The sequence below is a fragment of the Staurois parvus genome, unplaced genomic scaffold (assembly GCF_062004578.1).
Source record: "Staurois parvus isolate SC_StPar_1 unplaced genomic scaffold, SC_StPar_1.0 ptg000124l, whole genome shotgun sequence".
In the NCBI taxonomy this organism is placed as follows: Eukaryota; Metazoa; Chordata; class Amphibia; order Anura; family Ranidae; genus Staurois; species Staurois parvus.
This window is the reverse complement of record NW_028317920.1, coordinates 2153136-2170530: the sequence shown is the minus strand read 5'-3', so window position 1 is coordinate 2170530 and position 17395 is coordinate 2153136. Positions and strand designations below refer to the sequence as shown.

General features: G+C 42.6%; 1 protein-coding gene across 1 annotated transcript; it reads right to left on the bottom strand.

Moving 5' to 3' along the window:
- Positions 1-3970: 3970 nt before the first annotated feature.
- Positions 3971-16259, bottom strand: MDFIC2 (MyoD family inhibitor domain containing 2). Its single transcript, XM_089672297.1, has 2 exons — positions 16095-16259; positions 3971-4265 (listed from the first exon to the last, which is right to left on the bottom strand). Exons 1-2 carry the CDS (start codon positions 16189-16191, stop codon positions 4006-4008), a joined length of 357 nt encoding a protein of 118 aa, XP_089528423.1. The 5' UTR covers positions 16192-16259; the 3' UTR covers positions 3971-4005.
- Between the last annotated feature and the right edge of the window lie 1136 nt (positions 16260-17395).

Here is a 17395-nt window from a genome sequence, read left to right as displayed (position 1 = left end):
CTTTCAGGGTTGCAAGGACAGCTCTTGCTCCATAATTAGTAGATTCTGGTTGGAGATTTTCCAGATCCTTTTAATTCTGTTTGATAAGCCTCTTATCCCAGACACTACTGTAGCTTTCCCTAACAAGCAACCCCCAGAAAAAAATCATGGGCAAGGCCTGGGAGATCTCTTGGTTTTGTCTTACGGAAACAAAAAAATTACCAAAGCCATGATCAATGGCAAATCAAAGCCACACTGGAAGATAGGGTACACAAATATACCAAGGTATGGCATCCCTGGATCACCCATTTTCTCTCTCTGGACTTTAATTCATCACTCAGAGAACCATGATTTTCTGAGAAATTGCCCTCCTTCCCAAATGCTATCCTTCCGGACTGACTGAGCACACTTCACGGACTCCCTTTTCTCCCTTCTATTTCATTCCCCTCATGTAACTTTTTTTACTGTTTTATTGCTGTTTTGTAAACTTCAGATTTTTAACATGACTATTGTTTAGCCTAATATTTTTTTAGTGAACCCACTCAATCTTTGATCTTTGATGCTGTTGTTTTCAATGTTCCCACTCTTCGAGACAATTGTATCTTTGCTATCTTGACATGAAAATGCTTTTATTGCCTTATGTAAACAATTAAAAATACAGTGCCTTGAAAAAGTATTCATAAACCTTGAAATTTTCCACATTTTGTCATTTTACAACCAAAAACGTAAATGTGTTTTATTGGGATTTTATGTGATAGACCAACACAAAGTGACATATAATTGTGAACTGGGAGGAGAATGATAAATGGTTATCACATTTTTTTACAAATAAATATCTGAAAAGTGTGGCAGCATTTGTATTCAGCCCGTCAATACTTTGTAGAACCACCTTTCACTGCAATTACAGCTGCAAGCCTTTTTGGGGATGTATCTACCAGCTTTGCACATCGAGAGGGACATTGTTGCCCATTCTTCTTTGCAAAATAGCTCAAGCTCTGTCAGATTGGATGGAGAGCTTCTGTGAACAGAATTTTTTAAGTCTTGCCACAGATTCTCAGTTGAATTTAGGTCTGGACTTTGGTTGGGCCATTCTAACACATGAATATGCTTTGATCTAAACCATTCCATTGTAGCTCTGGCTGTCTTTTGCAGACTCTAACAGGTTTTCTTCTAAGATTGCCCTGTATTTGGCTCCATCCATCTTCCCATCGACTCTGACCAGTTTCCCTGTCCCTGTTGAAGAAAAGCATCCCCACAACATGATGCTGCCACCACCATGTTTCACGGTGGGGATGTGTGCTCAGGATGATGTGCAGTGTTAGGTTTCCATCACACGTAGCATTTTGCTTTTTAAAAGTTCAATTTTGGTCTCACCTGACCAGAGCACCTTCTTCCACATGTTTGCTGTGTCCCCAACATGGCTTCTTGCAAAGTGCAAATGGGACTTCTTATGGCTTTCTTTCAACAATGGCTTTCTTCTTGCCACTCTTCCTTAAAGGACAGAATTGTGGGGTGCATTACTAATCATTGTCCTGTGGACAGATTCTCCCACCTGAGCTGTGGATCTCTGCAGCTCCTCCAGAGTTACCATGGATGTCTTGGCTGCTTCTCTGATTAATGCTCTCCTTGTCCGGCCTGTCAGTTTAGGTGGACGGCCATGTCTTGGTAGGTTTGCAGTTGTTCCATTCTCTTTCCATTTTAGGATGATAGATTGAGCAGTGCTCTGTGAGATGCTCAAAGCTTGGGATAATTTTTATAACCTAACCCTGCTTTAATCTTTTCCACAACTTTATCTCTAACTATCACTGTCTGATGTGTTCCTTGGCCTTCATGATGCTGTTTGTTCACTAATGTTCTCTATCAAACCTCTGAGGGTTTCACAGAACAGTTGAAGTTACACTGAGATTAAATTACACACAGGTGGACTCTATTTACTAATTAGGTGCCTTCTGAAAGCAATTTGTTCCACTAGAATTTAGTTAGGGGTATCAGAGTAAAGGGGGCTGAATATAAATGCATGGCACTTTTTTCAGATATTTATTTGTAAAACGTTTGCAAACCATTTATCATTTTCCTTCAACTTCACAATTATGTGTCACTTTGTATCACATAAAATCCCAATAGAATACATTTACATTTTTGGTTGTAACATGGCAAAATGTGGAAAATTTCAAGGGATATAAATATTTTTTCAAGGCTCTGTACATATTGAACAAAAAAAATTTCTCATGTAAATTTATAACCTCATTAAAAAGATTTTCCTTTACAACTCATCCCTGTGATTCCTGTAAATTAGGTCAGTTGTCACCAGGATAGGAATTTACATACAGTAACAAAAACTCAACAGGCTGTAACCATTAGCCATTCTGCAAAATATGTATTTTTGTTTTTGTCTGTGGGACCAGTGTAAGGATTTACCTTCAGTTCTTGACTCCTGACAAACGCTCTACTCCCTTCCCCCATCAAAAAAAAACGAAAAAAAAACACATCTTTGTCTGAAGTTGAATTTCAGGAGCTGAATAGATTACTATCTAGCAAAATGGAGTCAGATGACTGTAGTTGGTGCATGCTAGAGTTCGGTAGCGGCATAGTACTGTGTTAGCCGTGGAATAGATCTAAAGCTACACATTCTGTTGAAATAACTTTGCGCAATTATTTTACCAAAGGAGTAGAGCTTAATGAATATGGTGTTGCAACCATCCAATTCTATGCAAGCAAAAATCCTCTTTTTATAATTTCCTTCACATATGATTGGGTATTTAGGGGAAGGGGGTTATAGAGCAGCTTCACCTTATTCACTAAGCAAGGTGCCCATTATTAACTCCTTTAGAAAATCAAACCTAATACGTCAGTACTGGTACAGTCACGTGATCTTCCGTGTTAGCCAAAGGTGGCTGCAGGGGAGAGGAGAGAACATTTGACCATGCCTGGTAAAGCATGGAACGGTGATGGCACCTGTAAGCTTCAATGTCCAATCTGTTGTCTTTTGTTGTGCTTCCTCCTCTCTCCTGAAGCAGCACTGGCTGACACAGTGGAGGGGGACCATGTGCCTGAAAATAGGTAAGTCTTTCTTATGTAGATTAGTAAGCATAGGTGTTTGGAGGAGGAATGGGGTATTTTTAGGATTAGTTAGTGTCAGGGGCGGACTGACAACTCATAGGGCCCCCGGGCAATAGGGGATCATGGGGCCCCTGTGTCCTTGCCCAAACTCAAAAAAGCCTATGAAAAAGGTACCAGGAGCATCTAATGGGGCCCCCTACTGACCCCAGGACCTCGGGCAATGCCCGAGTTTCCTAATGGTCAGTCCGCCCCTGGTTAGTTTTATCCTGAAATTCTACTTTTAGGCAAAACCCCAGAACGGACAAGTCTAAATGGACCTTCAAATTACTTTTACCATCCATTTCATATTGATTAGATTTCTCTTCACTTGCTGTCAGGTAGACAAAGTAAAAAGTAAGAAGATATCTTCCTAAAGCAAGGAAAATGCCTAATTAGTGATCACCAGACCAGGTGTCATTATTCAAAGATTTGTGCTCTATTTCTGTTCTGGTGAAAACTAAAAATGTTGGACTTTTCCATCATTTTTATTCCTGGTGGACAAAGGAATCAAGACAAATAAAGAAAGTAGATCTTCCTAATGAGGAAACAGACAGCAACAGAAACCAGACAGTAGTTCTAATGCCTCATTATTCCATCCAAAAGAAAAAAAGGAAAAATGGGGCTTTAGATATGCCTTACGACAATTTTAACAGCTGCCCATGGTCCACACAAACTCTGCTACCAATCTGAGTTTCCTAGGTGAAATTACATCTACTTTTGACATGGACATTCCTTTAGTGGAAGTGATAGGTGTTGTTTATACCTGTGCCCCCAAAAGTCCCGATGTTGGGAGCAGAGTTGAAAACGACTCCTAATATATCTCATAGATTTGAATGGTCAATAACAGATTGTAGACACTGAAGATGCTGATGGATAAAAACACACGTTGGGATGTTTTTTGAAGCAGCGTGATAAGAGATGTTCAGTTCAGTGATAACAAACCTCTGAGATCTCCATTGCAAGTTCTAGGCATTCACCTGATTCCTGGCAAGCATCAAATAGGCCACAGTCAAAGTCACAGTTACAGTTACAGTCACTGTTAGCTTTCTCCTCGTCGGAGGTGTGGTAGTACCGATGGGACGGGCAGCATAAGCTGGTCACCATATTCTCACACATGTTTGGTAACATAAGTAGGAAATCGCAGAAGTGGCAGAATAGGCAGGCCAAGATAAGAGAGGCGCATTCACCTGTAGGGGGATAGGAAAAGTTATAAGCAGCATCAATTTTGAAAGAAGACTTGACTTTTAACCCATTTTCTCTCTAAACTCCCTCTTACACCTTATTGTTTGACTGTAAGATTCATTTATAGAGACTTGTCTGGTGTGTCTAAGGACAATCATCATATAAGGAGTTAAAGTGGTAGAAAACCTCCGTCCTGAAATATGAACAAAGCATATCCCTCAATAGTGTGTACATGTCTCAGTCCAGAGCACTAAATGTAATTTCTATCTGTTGCTTTGTTCCCCTGCTATCAGTATGAGTCACTTCTGACAAGTTTTCTTGACACCAAGAGAAAAATGGTGATGGGCAGGGAACACCAGCACACAGTTTGTGATTGACAGCCTTAGCTCTGTTCCTGTTAGCTGTGTGGAGGCGGTGTGCCCCTTTCCTCCAGTCAGCTCTCAGAGCTCTTCTCACTAAGCTTTGCAGTGTGCAATTTTGCCTGTTCTCCCTGTGCCTGCATGTTTTTCCTCTGGGTACTCTGGTTTCCTCCCACACCCTAAAAACATGCGAGTAGGTTAGTTGGATCCTGACTAAATTAAATTGGCCCTAGTATGTATGAATGTGAGTTAGGGACTTTATATTGTACCCCCCTTGAGGGTTAGGGACTGATGTAGATGTACAATATATATGTAAAGTGCAGCGTACACTGACAGCGCTATATAAGTACCTGAAATAATTAAAGAAAATAATACATTTCAGCTCTCCACCCCCTTTTTTCTGACAGCTCAGACAAGCTTAATAAATTCAGCACTTTGAACAGATGCAAGGAAGAGAAGACTGCAGATAAACAGGTACAACTTATGATATTGTTTCATCTCCGAGTATCACTTGAGGCCAGTCACTTCAATGGGTATAAGTAAGGATTTACAACCACTTTAAATTCAAAGGGGCATTCCTTTGATAACTGCTATAAGTGTCTGCAAGTATAATGACAATTTAAGTAGAACTAAAGCCCAAACTTTTTTTTGGATAAAGCAAAGCTGGCAATACACAGTGCAAAGTTTATTTTCTTACTTAAGGTGGTCTGCATGTGCATGCAGACCACCCTAGGTAACTAACACATGTGATGCTAAGCCCCCATCACTAAACAAAACTGGCATGTAATACAGAGTAGAGGCTGGTCAGGGACAGTAAGGCTCTATCTGATTGCTGCAGCTTCTAATGCATGCTATGAGGAGCTCACAGTGTGCAATAAAATCTACATGTTTCAGTTCAGTGCAAGACTATAGGTAGGACTGGGGTTAAAGAAGAACTCCAGTATAGGCAAAAAAATCACCCATTACTACACCCCCTGCAAAAAATACTAAACAGTTCATACATTTGTGAAATTCCTTACTATTGAAAAGAAAAGTCTAACTGCATTTTCAGGAAGTCTTCATTTTAAGTCAAAACATAACAGCTTCTGCTCTGCCAAGGATGAGGTGTAGCAGGCATTACATCATATCCTCTCCTCTCTCTCTGCAGTCAAAGGAAACTACAGTTCCCATCAATCTCTGGGAATTGCATTGAATGTGTATGTACACTAGGCCTGTATATGTTGAATGTGTACTTGGCCGCTTCAGCATAAATCATGCCTCTTCATTTTCCAGCCATACTGCTCAGCACCACACAGCAGGACAGTTAGGTGACAATCCAATGAATGTAAAGCATGCATGTGCAAAATGTTTGATTCATTCTGTGTAGTCTGCTTTAGTTAAATATTTCATTCTCCCTCCTCTAGGTTTTCTGTTACTGTCTGTAGCTGTTATCTTCACATGCCGACTCTCCTCCTCCAGCCACAACAACAGATACAATAATTGATCAGATACTATAGCCATACTGCAGGAGAATACTTGAAACATATCCCATGGGGTCATAGACAAGAACACATGCATAGTACAGCAAGGAAAGCGTTGAACCTCTGACAATGTTTTTAGGACTGTTCCTGTGCCAAGGTCAGGAATTGAAGGAAGTCACCCACCAGTGGGGTCACAGAAACAGGAACTCTCCCTCTAGTGGGGGTCACAGAAACAGGAAGTCACGCTTCAGTGGAGGTCACAGAAACAGGAAGTCACGTTCCAGTGGAGGTCACAGAAACAGGAAGTCTCCCTCCAATGGGGTAACAGAAAGAGGAAATCTCCCTCCAGCGGGGTCACAGAAACAAGAACTCACTCTTCAGTGCGGAATACTTGAAACATATCCCATGGGGTCATAGACAAGAACACATGCATAGTACAGCAAGGAAGGCGTTGAACCTCTGACAATGTTTTTAGGACTGTTCCTGTGCCAGGGTCAGGAATTGAGGGGAAGTCACCCACCAGTGGGGTCACAGAAACAGGAACTCTCCCTCTAGGGGGGGTCACAGAAACAGGAAGTCTCGCTCCAGTGGAGGTCACAGAAACAGGAAGTCACGCTCCAGTGGAGGTCACAGAAACAGGAAGTCTCCCTCCAATGGGGTCACAGAAACAGCAAATCTCCCCCAGTGGGGTAACAGAAAGAGAAAATCTCCCTCCAGTGGGGTCACAGAAACAAGAACTCACTCTCCAGTGCGGATCACAGAAACAGGAACTCACCATCCAGTGGGGTCACAGAAACACAACGTCTCCCTCCAGTGAAGTCACATGGTCAGGAAGTTAGGGGAAATCTCCCTCCAGTGGTGTCTCAGGGGCAGAAAAGAAGGGGAGGTCTTCCTCCAGTGGGGTCACAGAAATCCGTTTCCCTGCAGAGGGGGCACTAAAGACTGTTCTAGGTACTAGCAATAGTGATGGGCCAAACACCCCCCTGTTCGGTTCACGGTCGAACCTAACGAAAGTTTGACCGTGAGCTTCGAACTCAATGCAAGTCTATGGGACGCGAACTTGTAAATTCAAAAGTGCCAATTTTGAAGGCTTATATGCATGTTATTGGCCATAAAAGGGGTATTGGGACTTATGTATTGTCCTAAGGGACATGAATCAGTGAAGGAAAGAATTCAAAAAGTACCATTTTTAAATAGGCAGTAATTTTTTAAGGCTTAAATTAAAAAAAAATGAAAAATTCCTTTAAATATCATGCCTGGGAGGGGGGTACCCTTAAACCACCTGCAAAGCTGCATATTTGTACAATTTATAGAACCTGCTGCAGCAGGCCTGATGTTTTTGTTTTTTTAAAATTACATTTTTATTGACTTTTAAAAAAAACAAACAAAAAAAAACAGTGTACCCTTTAGGTCTGGTAGGGACCCCACAGTAATTTTTTTTATTTTTTTTAGAGTGCATGGGGTTCCCCCTAAAAGCGATACCATACCCTTTAGGCTTGGTAGGAATTTTAAGGGGAACCCCATCTTCCAAAAATGGGGGTGTGTGTGGGGTTACCCCTAAAAGCACTACCAGGTTTCCCCCTAAATTCCTACCAGACCCTTGATCCGAACACAGGCCTGGCAGGGCAGGAAAGGGGGGAATGGGGTGAACGAGCACCCCCCCTCCCTGCGGCTTACCAGGCCCTATGCCAATGGGAACAAGGGCCTCTTCCCGAACAACTCCTGGTGGTTGTGGGGATCTGTGGGCAGGAGAGCTCATTAGCCACAGGGTACCCCCTTGTGAATGAGTAAGCGGTACTTGTACCCCTACCCGATCATTAAAGGGTTAAATTGAGTAAAAAATAAAGAGACCAGTCTTTTGAAAAATTTCTTTATTTAACAAAAACGAAGCAAAAGTATTTGACAAGTCCTTTATTAACAAAAAAAGAAAGGCAAAAAAAAAGGTTCCATCGTTGTAATCCATTCTCAATCACAACCTCCAGCATTGTCACAATGACGCCGAAATAAAAAAAAACCCAATGCCAGCCGACTTGTTTGCAACCGCCACGCACTCGCCGCAATCTGTCATTTGCCAGTCAGTATGTTGTGATTAGCCAAAGTATTGCACCTGAGCTATGTGAGAGCGCAGTGAATTGTGGGACACGGTGGGCTAATAGCCCGCCGAATGCCCTTACCGTTCATGTGTTCACTTCTACAGTAACTGGAGAGGCAGCTGTTCTATGCTGTATCACTTATACATTTTAAGGTAGTTCTCAATATTTTACCCCTCAGGAACCCCTAAAATAATTTTCAAGCATCTGGTTTACTGTAATGGCCCTTCCCCAACAGCTTATAACCTACCTTTCTTTTGTCCTCCAGACTCTTTGTTTGGGCTACCAGCTACTAGCAAAGAGATGAAATTTGCATTTCCACTCCTTCAGAAAGTCTGTAAGAAAATGATCACTTTCTTGCTGATAGACTCTCAGATAGCTGATTTATTCTATGCCCAGCAAAAACCAACATTTAACTTTGTGTAGCCAGGTGCCGGCTATATCATTATGGCATCTAAGGACACTTACAAATGGGACTGCATCTAATCCTTTTTCCCCCTAGTGCCCAGTACTGGAACTGCTACCTTACTTCCTATTAGCAGAGTGGATATAGCTCTTGTACAGCTGAGGATTCTGGGATCTGTAGCCAGTACATGCTGTGTTCCTGAGTGCCGATTGGACTACAACTACCAGAGAGAGGTGAATACAGCTGAGAAAGATGATATTCTACTGCAGGGTGCTGCCTTGCTCTCTTGGCACAGGATTCAGAGCTGAGTGGAGCGCAGCGTTCTCCTCCAGTGATAGATTGCTGGCTACTAGTGCGGGACTCAGCAAAGTGGTGATGTCGATCGGCACACCGGGATCGCAGCAGCTTCTCTGCATCTGGACTGTCACTATCCAGTCTTCAGCCGGTCATCTCTGCTTGCCACGCTAACAGGCTGATAGGCGGTAACTCTACATTTCTCTGCAAACAGCTAAGAGCCTGTGCAAGAACTCTGTTCCTTGGAGATGCTGCTATCCATGGGATTAATGAGCAGGCGGATGCCCAACCTCTTTCTGACAGCACTCTAGAGACACTGCATGCAGACACCTCAGAAAGATCCAAGAGATCTTTACTTTGAGCATTTACCACAGTCTGTCTGGTATCTTCATTGAATTACCATTACTCACTACTGTATATGGGCCCCACTATTGCTAGCAGAAGACAACAGCTATTGTCATATTAGGAACTTTAAACATCTCAGGACTCAAGTTGCTATTTCTAGTTAAAAGGACCTCTTCCCATCTAAGCCATTGTTTGTGTCAAATTAGAGTGTCTATACCCATTTATGTCAGAGTATATAAATATATATATATATATATATATATATATATATATATATATATATATGTATATTTACTTAATTCTTTGCATTTCCTTTTGTGACGCCGGTGGCCCAAAAGGAGCTGACAAGTCAACAAGCCTTTTCTTCCCCCTCCTGATGCTGGTGTTGCAGTTACAGAGTTATAATGTGCCATTTGTGACTGTATAATCTGTTAACCGTTGCTATTTGGTTATTTCCATTTTATCAGTGTTTTGGCTTTATGCATTTACTAGGGATATAGCTCCTAAACCTTCATTCTGTGGTCTACTCTTCTGAACGATCCTAATATAGAGGTGTTACTAAAGAATCGTGTCTCTTGCATTATTATTTCATACTGTTGGAATATGTCTGAACCCAGATTGTCAGAGGTGTTGGGACGCTTGCAAGGTCAGGGCAACCATTGGGGACAAGCATTTTCAAGTGGCTTCTGCGGGAGTAGAGCTATATTTGCAATCTCCAGAAAAATGGAAAGATTTGGCTTGGGGAGCAAGCACAACTAACTGTCTCTTTAGTGAAAAACACAGAATTTTGTGAGCTAAACAATGTTACAATGTAGAGTGTGCCATGGTGTCGCTTTGAATGGTGGACATGGTGAAAGGTGGGTAATCCTAAAGAACATGGTTTATTGTGAAATTTATTTTTTCATCTTCTATCATCAGCTTCCTTTCCAGCTATTGGTGTTTGATCACATGACATCACAGAGCCTCAAAGGAAGTTGATGCTGAAAGACTTCCCTTTACCAGGTACTGTGATCTCAGGCCTGAACAGGGAGTAGGTAACTATATAACACAGTGAGTGTCACTGATTGTAGGTTACTCTTTGATTGACCTCTGAATGATGAAGTATCTCCACTTGGGGCCACCACTATATCATGTTAGTATTGGCCCAGGCAGCTAATGTCACCTGACTTCCAGCTCAGTACCCCCTTGCAAAAACTCATACAAGCTGACCCAGAATTCTCAGTGGAGTCCCTGAGATACATAACAAACCTTATAGGTGAATTATCATCAGCAGAGGTGGCCTTAATGACTCAACATAAAGCATACAGGATGATTACCATGCATTCCTAACACATGCCAAGCACTCTCTGGAGACCAGTAAGAGAAGTTTAACAAGCCATGCTGCTCAATATATACCTGTGCCCAGCTAAGCATTGGTTTATTATTTGATGTAGCATTGGCATGGATGCTGGATGCAGCATTGGCTTGCACTTTTCAGTACTGACGAATCCGTGAAGGAAACTCTGACTTATATATACATATATCTATGTAGGGTGCACACAGTTGATATGGGGCTTGGGGTGGGAAGGAAGGGAGAATGTCACCAGCACCCCAAGGATCACCAATATGGGTCCAAAAGTTTTAATGAACAAAAACATTTTTACAGCAAGGCAACATTTTGGAGTCTTGCAGGACCACTTCAGGCATGACGTCACATGCCTGATGAAGGGGTCCTGTGAGACTCCGAAATGTTGCCTTGCTGTAACTATGGGATCGTTCATTAAAACTTTTGGACCCATATTGGTGATCCTCGGTGTGCTGGTGACATTCTCCCTTGCTGATTCTGTTTGGTTCCAGCCGACGATCGCTGCAGCACCCACTAATACACACAGCCATTTTTAACGCAGGAACGTGTGCATTTGGATTGTACACTTGCATTTTGGAGTGGGAAGGAGGCCCATTAGGTGGCTATTGAGGCAAATTGAACATAGAAAATATGTGTGCATGTGAAGATATCCCATATCCAGTACTATATCTTTAAGAGGTTGCTATCAACACTGACCCTGTACCCAGCGAAGAGAGCTGAAATCAGACTCTCAGGAGGAGTCTTCAGAATTGTCATTGGTAGTCACAAATCCCCTTTGGCAGGCTGTGCAATAAGGAAACTTTGTTTAGCTGTCTCAGCAGTGTAGATTAATTACCTTCAGAGCTTCTAGTTGGCAGGTCTGGTGGATCATCGGTTTTTACTCTTGGAAAAGCTGCTGTGGAGGGTTACATGATAGAAGACTGGGAGTAAATAGATCTTTGGGGAGTTTTTTAGCATTGCAGATTGGTGTGAGTGGGTAGAGGGTTTGGGGCATGAAGGGGTTCTAACATTTGCCTAGAGATAAACTTTAACCAGTTAAAGAAGGCTTAATAATGGGCCCTTTTAGAACACCCCCCCCCCATCCCCAGGGGCCTTGATTCAGTGAGGGTTTTCTCTACTTGATCCATGTTTGCTATCTTCTTGTTTAGAGGTGTGGAGGACAGACAAAAACACAGTAGTTTGGTAAGGTCACAGGGCTTGGGTTGCTGGACCCAGGTCTCCAACCAAGTGCTGTTGATCACAAGCGTTTTGCTACTATCCCCTAGGAATGGTCAGGCTGCTAACTGGTTCTGTCTAGAAGAAGTAAAGGCAGAAAGTTGTGTAACAGGCAGACATTGAATAGACTGTCTCTCTTCATAAGCACAAGCAATACCTAAAATCCTAGAGGAGAAGAGACACTGCTAATAAGTGCAGAGAGGTAGAAAGGAAGAGACAGGGAGTACAGAAAAGGAAATAAGTGTTGTTTCTGCTTTTTCACTCTAAGTGGGATGACTAAGGGTGCACAGGCTTTTTTAGAACCCTAGCACTAGAGGGTCTCAGGTACTGAAAGGCTCAATAAACAAAAAAATTGAAGGGTGAAAAGGCTGTAATTTATTCAACTTAAAAACAAATGAGTGCATACTCACAAACGCCAAAAAGGAAAGGCATGATAAAAAACACAGAAACCTCAATGGTCATCCTGAATATGAAACTCACATAGATATAGACCAACTACCTCTGGAATTCAAAGGACATGCCCTCATCCTCAGAGCAAGAGGAGGGCTCTGATGAAGAGGGCATGTTCCTTGATATATGCTTTGTGGTGGGAAGGAGAATTTTTTATGATTCCCAGATCTCGAGAGGTCAGCATTGGTGGAACATTTTTGTTTCCAACATCAGTTTGATGACCCTTAATTCTACCTGGTTGGCTTCTCAAGAGTCTCTGAGCGCTATGGTGTAATTTTGTTAGTATTACTGAAAGGCTCCACTTTTGCATATCTGCTGCTCTTGCATGATAAGAAAAGAAGCTAAAACTGTTAACTAGTAATATTTTGTGATTTCGGCAGATGTTCTATTTAGTTTTCTGCTCTTTAATTGCACCAAAAGTCTTCATTAAACTGTATCACTGCAGGCTCCCCAGAGAGAACAAAAAAGATCTCAACCAGTCTCAGCATCCTACAGAATTTTTTGGGGATGGGACTTCCCAACAAATTATAGTGTTTTAATGATAACGTTGCAGCACACAACTTGTAAAGATGCTTTTAAATCCCCATCAGGCACCAAGAACCATCTTAATGGATGCTGCACATTCTATGAAGTTTGCATATGTGGGACGCTTTATCGTGTTTTAAGAGTGCAGGCGCACCTAAATAATTTATCATGACAATTAGGCCTCTTTGCATTTCTCTATCTGCTACAAAAATAAGTTTACCGCAAAGTATGCAAAAAGAGTCTCACCACTAGTTCCCTCTGCTTGTTTTAAAATGCAAAGCAAATGCTAGCAAATATGATGCAGTTTTTAAAGATCACAGCTTTGCATTCTGAAAATAAATTCATAGAAATGTTTAGCTATCCAAAGCCCTTTTTTATTGTTGTTACATGTCTTTTCTAGTGCCTCTTCTGCTAGTGGAAACCAGTGATCCAGCGCTACATTCTGGGCCTGATGCTGACCTGCCTTATCGTTGCCCCTAGTTGTAAAATCACCATGCTACTGTTGAATTCTTCAGGACTTGTAAGGACCCTGACACTGAATGTTCAATGGAAAGTGTCCATATCATGACTAGGCAGCATTGTGGATTGGCAAAGAAAGACCCTCCCACTCTGCACTGAAGATGAGAGATGATTCACCATTGTGGTGTTTGGGACAAAGGGGTCCCTGGCCAAAGCACAGCTTAAAATGAAATCAATTTTGAGGGAGTGTGTAGGCTTCCATTGCTGACTTTCACTCTAAAAATATCAGTTCTCTGTCTGTAATACTGTTCCAATGGTTTTAGTACTTTGAGCCGCTGACCTGGAACACTTTGCTGATCAGGAGATTAACTTTCCCAATTTGCGTGTTTGCTCAAGTTCTGTGATTTAGAAAGTATGGGAGACAGAGCTAGCTAGTCAACTAGAATTTTTTTAAGAAGGACACCAATGGCAATATCCAAATTATTCTTAATTCAGGTTACCTTTAACTTGTATTCCATTCCAGATATACCATTGTGCAGTCTTTGTAGCTGCTTATGGACCCTCTGGAACTTAGGGGGCTATTTTTACTAGATGTTGCAAAGATGGATACAGGGAGCCCTTACCTGAAAAGACAATGAAGAATAAAGAGACCTTCTTACTTATGATGCCCTTATTGTGCTCTTGGTGCTCTTGGATTGTAATATCTTAATGGTGACAGGAAAGAGGTGACAGGTCCTCATTTTAGATATTACAAGAGTTTTCTATTCTATAGTGTTTATTTTTATTTCATTCTTTTCAAATGTCACTCCTTTTTCCTACATAGAGCTCAGGGACTGGTAGGTCATGGAGTTCGTGCAGACGTAGAAGATTGCCATGTAGTCCTTTCTCATTCCAATCTAAATCAACCAAACTTAACAACCAAACACCAGCCTATAGTTGTGGATAGCTTATGGTTGTACAAATGAATAACTCTCAGGGGATGTGTTTTACTTTATTTTGTATTCACCCTTCCTACCAACAGTGAGCCCTACATGCTTGTAGCACCCTCCTAGTTAGCCAGGGGGAGCTAACTATCATTTTTATAAGTAGGAGGCTGAGTAGCAGCCAGGAAAAATATTCAGAGGGGTGTAACTTGGATCATGGCTAAGAGGCTTTGCAGATCAGTTCCCTGATACCTCCCTGTGATCTAGAGACTTATAGAAGTCTCTAGAACTCAGTGGGCAGGGGTGAGCAGGAGCTGGATAGAGAGAAAACAGGTGGCGCACACACCTAGTGCATTATCCAAGGTTTATTGTAGGAATGAAATAATAAAAACATACTCACAGACGAAGCATGTATCTAAAAAGCATAGAAAAATGACAATGGCCACAACGGCGGGCAAGGTGTTCTCACTGTCAGTGCGGTCAAATGGCTGATGCGTTTCGGGGACGAATCCCTTTCCTCAGAGCTGATGACCAACCTCTGATACTGATGTTTGGTGTATGGACAGAAAGAGCCTCGCTGTTGATGTTTGAGGCATCAACAGCGAGGCTCTTTCTGTCCATACACCAAACATCAGCATCAGAGGTTGGTCATCAGCTCCGAGGAAAGGGATTCGTCCTCAAAATGCGTCAGCCATTTGACCGCACTGACAGTGAGAACACCTTGCCCGCCGTTGTGGCCATTGTCATTTTTCTATGCTTTTTAGATACATGCTTCGTCTGTGAATATGTTTTTATTATTTCATTCCTACAATAAACCTTGGATAATGCACTAGGTGTGTGCGCCACCTGTTTTCTCTCTATCCAGTGGCTGACTTCCCCGTCTGAGGAGGGCTGCACCCCTGGAACATTTCCTTTGGTTGTCGCTGTCCTGGTACCCTTGGCATCCCTTTTGGCTGTGCATATCCTGAGGCGCTGGAGAGTACATATGATATCCGTGAGCAGGAGCTGGTCTGCCCTGTTAAAAGATTCTGACCAATCCTCAAGCAGGAGGCTTGGCATGGGGTCAGGACAGCCCTTAAGAGTGACTGAGCCTGCTCAGTAGCGGGAGAGTTCAGGTGGAAGAAGGAGTGAGTAGGATGGAGTGTGGAGCCTGGGAGGGGGGTCGAGGAGAGGGGCGTACCTACAGGCAGAGGAGCTAGAAAGGAGGATTTCTCAGCCTCAACTGTCTGCTGAGAGAGGACAACTTGTGGAGCAGGGAAGGAGCCTTCCCAGCTTCAGGCCTGAAGGGAGCCACCCACAATCTTGCAGTAGAGGACAGAGTGAGTAATCGCACACTCCCTGGCCAAGATAAGGGGAGAGGGCATTCTGGTGGAAAACCTGACTTGCCCCCATCTAAGACTGCTGATCTTGAAGTGGCAGATTCTGGGTCCCCTTGCCCAGGGATTCCCTCAGGCAGCTGGGTGAAGAGGAGATTTCTTCTGGGGTCTGAGGTGGTACGTCAGGAGAGGATGGATAGCTCTCCAAAGAAGAGAAACCCTTCTGAGCATTTGTACCTAGTTCTAGGAAGTTGTCCTCAGTTTACCAGTTCCTTGGGCATCCCATGTATCCATCATCCCCATTCAAGTTCAAACCCCCCAATAAAATCCCCTCAAAAAACAAGTTCATGGACTACTTACTATATGTGGAGTGCAAGGCTGGAAGGAAATGCATGTTGCCTGGCTATGCACGACTATAGGGGGACCCAAAACCCATCTACTCCTAAGGGGGTAGTGCTACACACTGATGAATGCCCGTGGAGGATAAGCTTTGCCATGTCAGACAGCTTCTTTCATTCACCTTGGAAGATGATTACCGTATAAGGAAAAGCACTGCATTAAATCTTGTGAAAGCAGCTGCACATACCCCTAGTTCTATTATGATCAGCTATTTCTTTTTCCATAATTACAATCATATCCAAATATACCTTCATTTTCAGTCTGGTGAGCGGAGTTCTGTTTTGATTCCTTATAAGAGAGGATTTGGATGCACTCTTCATTTGAAGAGTAAGCGACAAGACGCATGTTCTTCTCGTGGTTGGTCTCCCGGAAAGATTCATCCCCTGTGTCTTGACTTGCTGGACTTGGTGGTGGCTTGTGTTTCTGAGAGAGCTTTTCTGTACTCTTCTTAGATAACTTTTCTTTGGTCTTGTCTTCTCTGCTGCTGCTGGCAAGGTTCTTTTCTGCAACAAAAAGCTGTGAGAGGTCAAATCAGCTACGATCTATGTGAGCCAGTCAAGTATGGTTTTCTAATATTTGTAATCCAAATAAACAAAATGTTAATAATTTCCTCTCCTGAGCAAACCAACTACCATGAATATTGTCTGCAAGCTTTTTCTTAGTGTTTGTAAACCCACACATACACCCAGTGAAGAGACTACCCTCAGGTGATACACAGAGATGAAACAAATCTTCCTACATAGGTTGTGCCTGTTTATCTGCAGCCACCTCTCCTCTACATCTATTCAAAGTGTACAGTTTATACAGCATTTCTGGGCGGGGATCTGACATCACACCTTGCACAGTTCAGAGAGGAGAGCTGAGTGTGATCTGAGACCTGAGTGGAGGGAATGGACACACCCCCTCTACACAATTATAGGGAAACATGCACATGTGAGGCTGTCAATCATATATCAATATAGATAGATTGGTATCTGCCTTTCTGTGGCGCGGGGGTCCCTCTTGCTTTGAATTGCAGGTACTTCCACAACTGTAGAAGGAAGGGGGCTAGTGGTACCAAATTTTCCTTGTTATTTTTTAGCAGGTCAGTTCATTTTTGTACATAGGTGGTTGACGAAGCCAGAAGATGATGCGGCTATATCATTGGAGGAGGCCATTGTGGGTTCATATGAAGCTTTATCCTACTTAGTATCTAGAGGTAGCAGGGCTCATACCCTCTTATGGTGTCTAGGTACGCTACTATTAGAACATGGGAGGTAACCAGGTGTGCAGAAATTAACTAGGATAGGGTGGTGGCCCCACATATGCTGTTATGGAAAAACCCTCAGCTGCCCCATTTTTATTCTTAGCCAGATCCAATCCTTTGGACAAAGTTTGGTATTAGGACATTTGGAACGGTGGTGAGGAATGGAGTGCTACTACCATATGATGTTTTAAAATCCCAACACCATCTCCCTAACTCCCACCTTTTAGATACCTACAGTTTAGATATTCCTTCTACACCCAGTTTAGGTCTTCTAATCTGATTGTGAGGATTGGTGACTTAGAG